Consider the following 14,390-nt stretch of genomic DNA (forward strand, 5'->3'; position numbering starts at 1 on the left):
CTCTCTTATGAATATATTCAGAAAATGCTTGTTGCTCTTTCTTGAAGCATCAATATTTTTTTAAAAAATTATTCATCTTGACAGAGCATTAGCTTCATGTTTTCCAATATTAGTGTATGAGGTTCAGGGCTCTTATATTCTCCCAGTAAATGTGTTTATGTAACCTCAAGGGCTGAAAAAATTCATTCTCGACTTTTTTTATTATATGATTTTCTTTCAGGAGGAGAACTGAATTCTTTGAACTTGTCAGTAAAGGGGATTACAACTGGAATGTCAAAACTCAGCGTGATATATTTCGGTAAGAAAATATTATTGTTCATTTGTTTCATTATTATTTAGAATTATATCCTGTTTTTTCTAAAAATGTCACCTAGAAGCATAAGAATAATTTTATACAAGCAGAGTTTATATTCAAAATGTGCACAGATTCTGGTCATTCATATTAGAGTAAAGATAATAATGCTTACACTAAAAATTTAACAATTGACCCTCACGAGTCAGTTTGAGTTGGCTCCTGTACACACATATAACACCTCTCCTGGCATTTGACTGTCTCATCACCTAAGAGTGATTTATTTTATTTATTTTAGACTTAAATACTAAAACTTAAATACACAATAGAGAAAAGAAAAAGAAACATAAACTTAAATATTGAAACTTAAATATGAGAGAAGGGGAAAAAGCATGTCATATGCACAGCAGAACATAAGAGAGGATTCAAAACACATAGCAATAAAATTCCATTTCAAGAAAGCCTATATAATAAATATTACGCATTGTGTTGAGAGCTGTCCATCTTTGCTTCCTTGTAAGTTTTCTTTTGTTCTCTGCTGTGCACTTTTTATTTTGTTCTTTTTCTCCCTCTTCCTCCCTTCCCACAGGTTACAATTAAGCATAGATATATGTATATATAGACACATACATACATATACATACATACATATATAGACATAAACTTTCCCTAACAAATTCTACTCCTGGTATTTGTTTTCATGTTTGTGCACGTCTCTTATTTCCTATCCAGAGTGATATTGTCTTTAATCACGGCTCCATGGAAAGATAGCTGGATCTGGAGTCATAGGACCTGCTACTTACTATCTGTGTGTCCTTGGGCAAGTCACTTACCCCTTTGAGCCACATTTGTAAACTGAGGGGCTTGGACTAAATAAGGAAGAGAAGTATCATGGTATAGTTGATACAAGGCCAGCCTTGGAATCAACATGACTTTGACTCTGACACATACTATCTATGTGACCAAGGACAAGTTACTCTCCCATAGCCCCCAAACAACTCCCTAAGACTCTAATTTATAGATGTGATATGATGGACAGAGTACTTGGCTATGGGGTTGAAGGAGCTTGGTTCAAATCCTGCTGCTGCTGCTGACTATCCATACAACCTTGGGAAATTCAATCTCCCTGAGATAGATAAAGCAATGTATTAAGTGCTTACTATATGGTAGGCACTAAGAACACAAATATAAGCCAACAAAAAAATTTTAAAAGACAGTCTTGTCCTTAGGAAACTTAATTCTAATAGGAAAAGCAGAAGATAGAAGGGAGCTGAACAGGGTGGGGAGGGAAGAGAGTGGAGATGTACGAGAGCAGAAGAGTCCAGAGAGTCAAAAACAGAGCAGAGTGAGAAGCGATTATGGATGGCCTGGGTAGTTCCTTAAACAGTGGTCCCGAGCAGGAATGTGAGTCATCAGAGGAGGAGACCATGAGGCAGAGGCATCTCCAGAGTGAGGCTACAAGAAGTCTCCTTCAGAAAGTCCAAGCCATATGGTGGTTAAACCTAACAATTCTAATAACAAAAAAACAAATTCTACAAACAGCCAGAAGATTGACCCTCAAATACAAAGGAAAGAAAATTTGAATAACACAAGACGATTTTGGTGGAGGGAATGGACTGTTGTCATTATATCTGAGTCCTACTCAGCAATGTTCAGTGGTTCCCTCTGTTCCACACAATAAAACCCCAAAGTTCCTTTCCAATATATCCTCCTATTGCCCTGCAAGGTGAACCCCACCCTCTCCTGCCCCATTCAAAATATTCTACTCACTGTCCCCAAGGTATCTTGTATATTACTTCCTCTGTTCCTTTCCTTATAAGATTCTCTTATCTTGAATCCTCTTATCCCCTTTCTCTGACCATTTAAAACCTATTCATTCTTTGAGACCCAACTCAATTTCCCTTCCTAATACCTTTTTACCATAGTGATCACTCCTGCTCTGATTATCACAACTCATACCGCACTGTCTTTCCACTCATTTCATTTTCATTTACTTCCCTACATGATTAATTATATTTTTGTATTTTTATGTCTTATCTTCACAACAAGATGGCATGCTCTCTGTAGGCAGGGACCATATGTTCCCTTTTTATGTCTTCTATAGTGCCTAATACAGTGCCTTACTTCTAGTAGATACTAAACAAATAAATTGGTTCATTGGCTGTTAGTAGTGATAATCTGTCACAAGGATGGACTATCTCTGTTTTATAAATGTAACTACAAAGCACGATTATCCGTACTGATCCTAGGCTGATCCCAGGCATTCTGCATGATGGTGGTCCCTGGAAGAGAGATATGACAGCCCCAGAATTCTTGGGCACAAGACAAAGGGACGAGGCAAGGGAGTAGGCTAGTTGGGTAGCCAGTGTTCCACCATGGGGAGAAGGGCATTAAGGTCTATGTGCTATCTGGATCCTGGTGCTTGGGGCAAAGTCCTGACCAACCCTACCAGGTCCATCTCTGAGGGTCATTTCTCTGCCGTGATGCAACATCTCAGCACTTTAATTGATGTTTCTTCAAGTATTCACCTGATGTATTCTGGCAGCTAGTGGCACAGTGGATAGAGCACCAGGCCAGGAGTCAGAAGACTCATCTTCCTGAATTTAAATTTACCCTCAAACACTTACTAGCTGGATGACCCTAGGCAAGTCACTTAACCCTGTTTGCCTCAGTTTCCTCATCTGTAAAATGATCTGGAGAAGGAAATGGCAAACCACTCCAGTATCTCTGCCAAGAAAACCCCAAATGGATTATGAAGAGTCAGACAAGACTGAAAAACAACTGAACAACAAAGATATATTCAACCTGATTGATTTTTATTCAATTCAATAAGCATCTATTAAAGAACTATGCTAGATTCTAGGATTATGAACATGAGCTTTCAAAGATCTTATAATCTAATAGTGAAATAGAAAACATGTACACAAATACCCATGATAGAAGATAGAATTGATTTTTATTAGGCTAGGCTTAGTGACCATGCACTCTTGTCCACAAGGTAGCATAGTTTAATCAGAATGAGAAATCTGGTCAAGGGAGTTTTCGGGCAATGTTCTGTAAGAAATCTAAGGATCCTGGGATCGTAGACTCACTAGAAAGGACCTCAGAAGTCATCTGATCAAATGAGATAATATTTATAAAGCACTTAGCACAGTATCTGGAACCAGGTGCTATATCATGGTTTATTCCTTCCCCATCATCTCATCCAAGCATCTCACTTTACAGATGGGGAAACTGAGGCCAAAAGAGGATAAGTGACTTGCCCAAGGTCACACAGATAGTAAGTAGAAAGTCCTATGACCCAACTGGCTTTCCGCTGGACCATACTCAATGATAATAGGGTTAAAGGCCAGGAGAAGAATTACAGGGGTATACTCAAACTGGCTTGTGATTTAAATTTTTGGTATAAGCAGCCTTGGAAATCAGCAAAGTGTAAATCAGTATTTGATTTATTGTTTTGTAGATTTAAAAATAGAGAAAATGTTAATAATGCATGTTAAACTATAGAGGGTCCCTATACTTTTTTTGGAAGGGTCAATTGTTAAACGTTTACCAGCACACCCCTGGGTATGTTACCTGAGCCCAACTTAAAGGAAGGGCGAGACATCAAAAGGCTGAGATGAAGGGGGTAAATTATTCTAGATACTGGAGCAATGGAGGCTAGACAGGACAAAAATGGGAGCAGAGAATAACCTAGCATGGCTAAAACACAGAATATGTGAATGAGGGAATAGTATAAGACTGAAAAAGTACGCAGCAGCCAGGTTGAGGAGATCCAGACACCTGCGTCAGGAGTTTATGCTTTGATCAGCAGGCAATGGGGAGCCGCTGAAGGTTTTTGAAATGAAGAATGGCATTTCTGAGTGGTCCATTAGCAAGGTTTTTTATAGATGAATATTATTCCTCTTCCTAATGCTTAGAAAATATGGTCATAACCAAGCCATAAACTATAGTGAAACAATGAGATTCTTATTGTAAATCTTAGCTTTATATAGCATATGAGGAAGAGGGGGGGAAGGCTCTTTATGTGCTTTTTTTTTTAGCTGCCTCTTCAGTATGTTGTTCGTTTTTGTTTTTGTTTTTGTTTTTTTCCCAGAGTCCTGTCATCCCATAATAAGCCAGCAAATAAGTTCATCAGTTATAAATGCAGTAGTGCATGCCCAGCTTCTTTGTTGATTGTAAAACAACAAAAAGCCACCACATTTTTTAAACTCATAAATTATTTTAAAAAAATAAAATAAACTTTGGTTTCTGCAGTTGTGGGGTAAGTAGTCTTTAGCCCGTCTTGAGCTGCTGCAGGCAAAACAAAATGGCCGTCACTCGATGTGCGATGGCTTTGTCTGCCTGGGTTGGCATGATGGAGGTACTGCAGAATATGGAAGACAGTAAACGGTGCTGCCTCTCCTTGAGAAAAAAGGAGCGAAGTGGCCTCTTTTTTCTTTCCCTTTTTATTTTACTTATTTATGTATCTGGGAAGGGTGTGTTTAGAAATGCAACAGAAGATTATTCAGCCTGTTTTGTTTGACTCTTTTTTTCAGATCAATGCTAATGACAGCCTGTGACCTTGGAGCTGTGACCAAACCGTGGGAGATCTCCAGACAGGCAAGTCATGATTAATGGCCAAGCCGAGCAGGGGAGGCATTGGGGGGACAATATTCCCAGAGTCCCGACTTACAAGGCACCAAAACAGCAGTCAATTTACATCAGTATTAATATAATGCACGTAAAAAAAAATAGCAGGAGATTTCTGCAAGGCAGAGTTTGCTACATAATCTTTTTCTTAGCTTAGTACTATTGAATAATATTTAGGCAACACTGGAGATTTTTATGTAATGAATTAAAATTGCATTTTGACTTTGATAGACCTTTACAGATACCCTGAAACTGACAGATATTTTTATGTCATATCATATATTATATACATAATATACTGTATTGTATATTATATCATAAGATCCTAAAATTGTTCAATTTTATTTAATATCTAAAATGTGTAGTGAGGAAGCCATGTCATTTTTTTCCCCTTAAGAAAAACTTAGAGATCCTGGGCTCTTATGTGTAAAGTATCCTAATCTAATCAGAAAAACAAATCAGAAATTACCCTATCATGTGCCAGGCACATGTTAGATTTATAGTAAAAAACATTATTTTTAAAAATTTTTGTTTAGAGATTTAGTTATATCTTAATCTTAAGAGTCTTGACTAGTTCATCTTCTGTAGCAACTAATAGTTCTTTAATATTCAATAACTCCTATGGGCTGAATGTCATTCAAAAATAATCCTTGGTCCAGTATCCTCTCGTACATTCAAAGGCAGTAAGACACTTTAAGGTATGATCTATTTTAAAAGAAATTTTTTAAAATGCTAATATGGCTTTTTGAACAACTTATGCTTATCTTAACATTTTTGTGTTTCTCCCTTAATTTTTGACTGACGTATTTGAGGTGGATTAAGTAGGGTGTAACCTGGCATGGTGGAGAGATGGCTATCCTTGGATTCCAGAAGGACTGATTTCAAGTCTTGTCTCTGAAATACTTGCTATAGGACCCAGGACCCTTAGGCAGCTCAAGACTATATACTAGAGAGAATTATTGATTGTATTAGTGAGAGGAGTTTCCAAACTGAGAGTCTACTACTCATAATAATAGCTAAATTTTATATACCAAAGCAAAGGTTTGCAAAGCACTATATACAAATTGGTTATTGTCCTTCATGCTCAAAGAGGACCAAAATGACATCACAACATCAGGGTCAATGTACAGAGTGTCTAAATGTGGCTAAGCCAAATAATATGAGCTCGGAAGGCTCTGCCACAGGTCAGGCACAAATAGTCCATATGAACATTTGGAGTGGAGATATCTCTAAATTTGTGCATCTCACTTATTTGGAGCTACTGCAATTCTGCCTCGCGCATAGAGGACATGGTGCTTTCTTTGATGCAGGCACACCATGCTGGGCAGTCTTGTGCCAGTGTTTCCATGTCTCACAATCAGTTCCACATTTCTTCAGGGAGACCTTGAAAGTGTCCTTGTATCACTTCTTCTGACCTCCCTGTGACTTGCCTTGTGTGAGTTCTCCATAAAATAGTCTTTGAGGCAAACGTAAGTTTGGCATTCCAACAATATAGCCAGCCCATCGGAGTTATACATACACATGTGTGATATATATGTATTTGCAGCGTCATTTAATCCTCATTACAACCCTGTGAGCAAGGTAGATTTTCCTGTCCCCAGGTGATGAAATAGGCTGAGAATTAGGTCTGACCAAAAAAAAGAAAAAAAGGCCATTGATATGCAAAGATCTCAAGGAATTGAAATTCTTGTTTCCATCTTCCTTTTACCCTTTCCCAGGTAGCTAAGGATTCTTGTTTGAAGCAGAGAGGTATATAGATTGGTAGTGCAGAGGGAGAAAGCTATTCCTGGCACATGATAGCATTGGAAATGATTCAGCTCCTGGGATTCAGCTTCGGTCTGGCAAAAGGGACAGAGAGTAACTTTCCTTGAATAAACAAAGAGAAAAGGTAGGAGAGGAGGGTGAAATGAAGGGTATAGCAGAGGCAAGGCAGTCTAACAGCAGTACAAGAGGGAATCTGGTGCTGAAGAATAGTAACAATGAGAAAACAGAGAGTAGTTCACACTTTGGCAATGCCAATCTTAAAGTATACTTTTGGAACAATAAAATGAATGATGAATTTAGAAAATATCTAAACACAAACCCATACAGAATTAATGAAACACAGGACTCATCATTCTAAGGCAGCTATAGAAAACTACATTTCCTCATCACAAGAAGAAAGAAAGGAATTGATAAATGATCTCAGGTAACATAATAAACTGGTTGAAAACTTATAGAAATACTTCTGAAAGATACTACTTTATGGGGGATAGTAGAGGTTGAGAATATGTATAGAATACTGGATTTATCAAAAGTAACTTGTCTTGGTTTCCCTCTGGATGGAGCTTATGAAAAGTCTGAGATCCAAGAGTGGAATCTATTGGTCATAGTCAATATTAGCAATATTCACATAACCGAATCAACAAAGAAGCATTGAACAAATGGTTGATTAATATAGATTTGTTTACATAAATAGAGGAATTTATGATAGTAGCACAAGATCAGGTCATTGTTACCAGAAATTGCAAAAAGTTCATTTTTAAGGAGGCCAGACATAAAGACCAAAACAGATGTTTCGAAGAAATGGTAGAAAATTTGCATGCTACAAATGCAAACCCAAAAATATTCCTGAGAATTCAACAGATTAGTAAGCACTGGAAGTAGAGGATTACCATAGACAAACTTTTGCCCTCAATCACCCAGATATTACACTGGACCTCAAAAATTTAAGAATAACATTTTAATGAATGTTATTATATTGAATAATAATAATCTCCAGACTATATGTAATGAAAAGTTCCTAAAACATAGAGAACTAGCAGAATGAATCAAAACCATATGGAAAGAGAATAGAGTATACATGATTCCTTTTGTTCTCTCTGCAAAGATGCTTTCATTGAGTATACAAAAGATGAGCTTATGTCACAATGCTATTATTTAGTTACAAAAGGCAATTATTTTATCTACCCATGAAATAGTCTGCCAAACATCAAATATTAAGGAATAATAGTAGGATGGTGTCCATGTCCATCGACCATTTTTACCTTAACTCCATTGAGTCTAAGATGATAAGAATGAGAACAATAATAACAAATAGGAGACAACAGTAATAATAACAATTTTTAGGAAACCTGAAACACTGCTGAGTTGTACTGTAATCAGGGGTCTATTACGTCATTGGCCAATGTATTTCATATGTTCATAAGCATCAAAGATAGAGGTAGAGGGATACAGGCTGGCCCTCCTCGAAAGAGTCTTTGATGATAAACCATGGAGTGAGGGAGTGGTTCTTCTTTCTCTACTACAACAAAGCAAGAGACTGGAACCAATCAGACATAACAACATCCTGCCTGAAGCTGGAAGTGCTTCAGTGCAGATGATGTTTGCCACTAAAGTAGACAAACACACAAGTGCATATGAAACGGACTAACAAATATGAAAGGTTTCATAACAAAACTGGAAAATGATCTTTTTGTCAATGGTATCTTCAGCACTATATACTACAGAACTGATGTGAGGCAGTCATAAGAAAGAAATAATCTCTTTCTTAAACCTAGAATGGATAAAATAAGAGCTGAGATTGAAGAGTTTTTTAAATCTGAAGAGGGGAAAATTGAAGAATATGAAATGAGTTGGAAAATCTTCATGTAATGCAAATTCTAGAAATCTACCTAATAACAAAACAAATGGCATTGAAGTCTCAAATGATTTTGAAGAGTAGATGGATATACTTAGACTGGAATATCAAAAAGACAAACATCACCATGAAAGAAACAACTTGACCGAAGAGGCTTAAGAAAGACATTTTATGGAAAGACATTTTAAGATTACATTGATAGCTAACTTTTGTGCACAGTAAAATAATTTTAATTATGTGCCACCCAATTAAAGAGGAACATGTAGAATGGGCTCTGGAAAACAAAAGTATATCAGACATTCTAGGTTCTCTTAATTAGCCATTGAAAGCAAAAGTCAAAAAGTTAAGGAGATACAAGGAATCAAAGCAGTGCAAAGAACAACATAAACAAGTAAACATAATTTAAAAAAATTTTACTACAAACACAAGGAGCAAAAAAATCAAGAAGAAAAAAACTGAAAACCAAGCTTATAAGCAGGAAATTTGCAATGTCTTGTTTTGTTTGTCATTCGTCCTTCAGCACTATATAAAATGGTTACCAAAGGGCTATAAGAAATCTAATACTAATAACAAAAATGCAAGTTGGATCAGAAATGAAACTTTGAATCAGCTTTGGTAATCACATCACATCAGTACCCCTGATTGGATCCTCTGACTTGATTACAGTCATGAGTCTCATTGCAGGAGGGGGCTCAACACAGTCTTCTCCCCATTGTCCACCAGCTACGCTGCTTTTAGACTTCATCCTGTTTCCAGTGCTGGGCACCTTCCTCTGTTTCCATCCATCCCTACTCTTCCCTCCTTCCCACCCCTACCCTTTTCAGATTCCTTTGTTGTCTTCCTCCATTAGATTATAAGATCCCTGTGGACCAGAACTGTCTTTCTTTTTTGCATTTATATTCCCAGTGCTTATCATGCTGCCTATGTCTGGCACACAGTAGGCACTTACTAAATGTTTATTTACTTACTGAAACAGCTACATCAAGGAAAGTAACTGAAACTCTAGTTTTTTCAGCAAAACTGGAATGTGATAGAACTAGATAATATCCATAATAATTGCCTCAAAGATTTCACAATATCACATGAATTACTAGCAAAACACTGTCAGCGTCTTCACAGAGGCAAATTTGATGCCACTTTTCTGAATAACAAATGTCTCATTATTGCTACCAAAATATGTGAGAACACCAATGACACCTACAAATATAGGCTAATTATGTGTTTATGTTCTTAACACAAAGCATTCATGGCTTGTTATCACTAAACAAATCTAAAAATAGAAGAAAATAATATATTTGCCAAGGTTTGCCCAAAAGTCCCAGGAGTAGAAGGAGCAACTTGTCAATTTGGCAACAAGGTGGTGCAGTGGATAGAGTACTGCCTAGGGTCAGGAAAACCTAAGTTCAATTACAGCCTCAGACATTTGCTAGCTGAGTGACCCTGGGCAAGTCACTTAACCTCTGTTTGCCTAAGTTTCTTCATCTGTGAAATGAGCTGGAGAAGGAAATGGCAAACCACTCTAACGTCTTTGCCAAGAAGAGTTGGACATCACTGAAAAACAACTGAACAACAATTATTGAACCAGCTGCCAAACATAGCCATAACATTTATATTGCTTTGATTGATTATCATCAAGCCTTTGACTCAGTTCCATCCTCATAAATTGTTCATTTATTGAAAATATATAAAAATAGATACAAGTATAATGATAGCCCTAGAACATTTATATCCAAGTAGAAGACTATTCTCCGATTACAATATGCTATCAACATAATAAGGTAAAAAATAATTCGTGTAAAAGATGGCATGGGGGGGGATTTAATTTCATTGTGGTTCTGCTTAGCTTTAAACTAGCTATCTCAACTAAATAGAAGTTATCACTTCTAAGTTAAAAGTAGTTGAACCAAAACATCTTATTAATCACTTGATGTACAAAGATCACATCAAGTTATATGGTTACACCAAAAAATATTGTGCAGTTTCTTCATCTTGTGAACTCAGCTCTTTCTCTGAAGATATCAAAATGTTATTTGAACTCAATAAGTGTAAAATTTTTAATGTACAGTAAGGAAAGATAAACACTAATGGCTTCAAACTTGAATGCAGAGCTTAGATTGAACGAATAGGTAAAACCAAATTTTAGTCTCCCATAGGCAAGACATATCAAGAATTAAGCTCAAGGAGAAAGTTGTGGCTAAGAATATTGAGACTTACTAATGTTTGAAGTAATTAGAACCTTCGTAACAGACACTTTTGGAACTACAAGATAGACTATGAGAGATTTGAAAAGGATCCTTGCAAATACCTATACAATATTTACAAAATACAAGACCTATCGTGCTATGCCAATTATAGAAAATTAACACTTCTTCCTCAGAAAGAAAGAAGAGAAATGATAAATGTTTTCAGAGCACTTGAGAAATAGGTTAGAAACATAGTAATTCTTTTAGAACAAGTAGCTATCACTGAGTAATAGTAAAGGTTGAAAATAAGTACATGTCACTGGATTTTTCAAATGGATATGATAATGGTTTAACTCTGGATGGAGCCTATGAAGCAACTAAGACCCAAGAATGGAATCACAAGGCCCTTTATCAGTAGCTATGAACTCAGCTAACCACGTGACAAAGAAATGTCAAAGAAATGTCTGAGTCATGCAAATTTGTTTATAGGAAAAGAGGGGTCATTTATGACAATTCAGGATCAGGCCATCTTCACCAGAAATTACAGAAGAACTAGACTTAAGAAATCTGATCTTACTGATCAATGCAGATAATGAAACGGAATAGTAGAACTTGTTGGGACATTATAGCAAGATGCAAAAAAATTTATCACTTACTGAATACATAGTACAACATGACCTGCTGGCTATAATTATACATCAGAAACTCACTGTCTTACATAAGCTAACAGATGGAAAATCTCCATTCTACAAATATAGACTTTAAAGTTTGCTGGAGAACCCAACAACCAAACCCTACTATCAGTAGAATATCGTCACAGATGGAACTATTGCCTAAAATCGCCCAGATATAATATCGATCCATAAAACTTTGAGAGTAATGTTTTAATAGATGTTGTCATACAAAATTTTCATAATTTCCAAGCCATGTGGAATGAAAAGATTTCAAAATAGAGACCAAGCAACAGCAACCACAAGAATGATAATAATAAGGAAAACAATAGCTAGCATTTATATGGTACCTGCCACGTGCCAGGCACTGTACAAAGCATTTTACAAATACTATTTAAATTTGATCCTCACATCAACCCTGGAAGGCAGGTACCCTATTATCTCAATTCATGGAAAATTAGGCGAACAGATTTAATGACTGGCCCAATATCACACAGCTAGTATAACAATAATGATAATAATAATAGTAACAACATGTAAAAAAAAAATAGAGAGATCACCTTGCTGACAGAAGTCCATATAGGCAAAGCTAAGGTTTTTCCAGGAATAACGTATGACTACAAGAGTTGGATCATAAGGAAAGCTGAGCACCACAGAATCAATACTTTCGAATTGTGGTGCTGGAGAAGGCTCTTGAGAGTCCCTTGGACAGCAAGGAGATCGAATCAGTCAATACTTAAATAAGTTAATTCAGACTATTCTTTGGAAGGACGAATGCTAAAGTGGATGCTTAAATATTGTGAACCCATAATGAGAAGACAGGATTCATTGGAAAAAACCTGATGTTGGGAAAGATTGAAGGCAAAAGAAGAAAGGCAGGGCAGAGGATAAGATGGATAGATAGTGTCATGGAAGCAATGAACATGAGCGTGGCCAGACTTAGGGAGATAATAGAGGGTGGAAAGACCTGGCATACAATGGTCCATGAGGTCATGAAGAGTTGGACGTGACTGAACAGCAGCAACATAGAGCATTCCAGACGGTATGCTAAGCACTTTACAATTTGATCCTCACAATAACCCTATGTTTTCACTGATAAATGTGTAAATTACGTCAAGTTTTAGCAAACAGAAGATCAGGCTCTCTCTGGCAAAATTTTCAACAAATCAGTATTTATCTCTAAACTGTTACTACGCCTCCAAACCCAGTACTTTTGTGTCTGTACGTGTTTTCCTTCTGAATTGCATGATCACAGATATTTTAAACATTGCTTATTTTAAATAGCTTAGGCAATATTTTTCATAAACGAATAGAACCTACTTTTTGAGAGTGAATTCCTGTAGAATTTTTAATACCATTATGCTTCTTTCTTTCCCTTTCCAAAAGAATTTTCTTGGGTCCTTTCCACCCTTCTTCCTACACAAGTATAACTACAGCATGTGGGTTTTCCCAGTGATCCCCTGAGGCCTGATTAGCATCTAAATTTCCTTCTTTAATAAAAAATTCAATCAGGAGTCACTTAATGTCCCTGATTGGGTTTTTAAGTACAAAACAAAGTAGTGGTGCCAGTTGAACTGTAGGAGAAGTACTGAGGAGATCCTCAGGGGCCCTCTAAAGAAGAAGAACAGGTATTTTTTGTTCCACTGATTTCCAGGGTTACAAATCTACACGGGATTCCTACCTCTGTGGGCCCCGATGAACACATCTAATTTATGTTGTGTTGAGAAACTCAGTCAAAGAGCAACGAGAGGAACCTTGTTGAGTTTGAGAACAAAGCACCTGAGGGTCTAATCTTTGCCTGGAAACCTTATTCCTGCTGGGCAGAAAGAAGTGAGCCCCAGGATACAAATGGGAAGTAGTGGCATAAATGATCATGGGGAGGAAACAGATATAAAGTATGACACACATTTTAGATTTGGCCAATGTAGAAATTTGATTTGCTTGAGATAGATAAGTATGTAGATATATAGATATATAAGCACATACACACAAATACATATATACACCCACGTACATACACATACACATATATATGAAACCCTTGATATATAGATATAAATACATACACATTTTTATGTGTGTGTACATATATATATACTATATATATAATATATATGTATGTATGTGTGTGTGTGTATATGTGTGTGTATATATATATATATAGATATATAGATATATAGATATATAGATATATATATAGATATATATATATAGATATATATATAGATATATAGATATATAGATATATATATATAGATATAGATATAGATATATATACATCTCAAGGATTTTTCTTTTCTTTTTCCCCCTAGGGAGGTGGGTAGGAGGTAGAAGGGACAGAAAATAAATACTTGTTGATTGAGAAAAATAATCAGAAAAAAAGATATGGTAGCTTACAAATTCAGAGAATTCAAAGGCAGAGAAAAAAAAATAGTCTACGTATCTTACACGTAAAGTCCAAATGGTTTTATGCCATAGTTTGGCTCAAAACATTCCTTGTTAGAAATATTATATCTGACCTACCTGGCCAAACCTTTCTGGTTTGCAGCATTTGGGTTTTTTTTTTAATTATAGTAGTATTTTAGGATTGAGAAAAGTCTCTTAAGTAAAAGGCATATTGATTGTCTTGATTCTCAGGATTTACTGATCCTTTCACTTCACTAGACCTACGCAGTATATCTTTTAAAAAGTCTCAAAACTATAGGCTCAAGTGAGCAAGGCAGAACTAAAGGAATGTGGACTTCAGGGTTGTTTTCCTGCTTCCCTTGAAGTCCGGGATCTTTCTTGGCTCAGCCTGCCAAACTTGAGATCTTTTTCTGCTTCTCCCTATGCTTAGTGATGTTTCTTGTTCTTATTGTTCACTCATTTCAGAATTTTTAATCACAAGTCTTCAAGCACATTATTGAAAGGACATGCTACCTCACTTACCAGACTAAAATAACGCCAAAATTTCCCAGAAACTATCCCTATGGCTTGAAGAAGAAATGTCTCAT

The 14,390-nt window shown here is 36.3% G+C and overlaps 1 protein-coding gene across 1 annotated transcript in view; it reads left to right on the top strand.

Moving 5' to 3' along the window:
* The window catches only part of PDE11A (phosphodiesterase 11A), a 473,077-nt gene that overhangs the window by 403,262 nt on the left and 55,425 nt on the right, over positions 1-14,390 (top strand). The window contains 2 exon segments of the mRNA XM_020991048.2: positions 221-298; positions 4,831-4,894. Coding sequence (XP_020846707.2) covers positions 221-298; positions 4,831-4,894 — 142 coding nt within the window.

Source organism: Phascolarctos cinereus, unplaced genomic scaffold (assembly GCF_003287225.1).
Source record: "Phascolarctos cinereus isolate Bilbo 61053 unplaced genomic scaffold, phaCin_HiC Scaffold_726;HRSCAF=1367, whole genome shotgun sequence".
NCBI lineage: Eukaryota > Metazoa > Chordata > Mammalia > Diprotodontia > Phascolarctidae > Phascolarctos > Phascolarctos cinereus.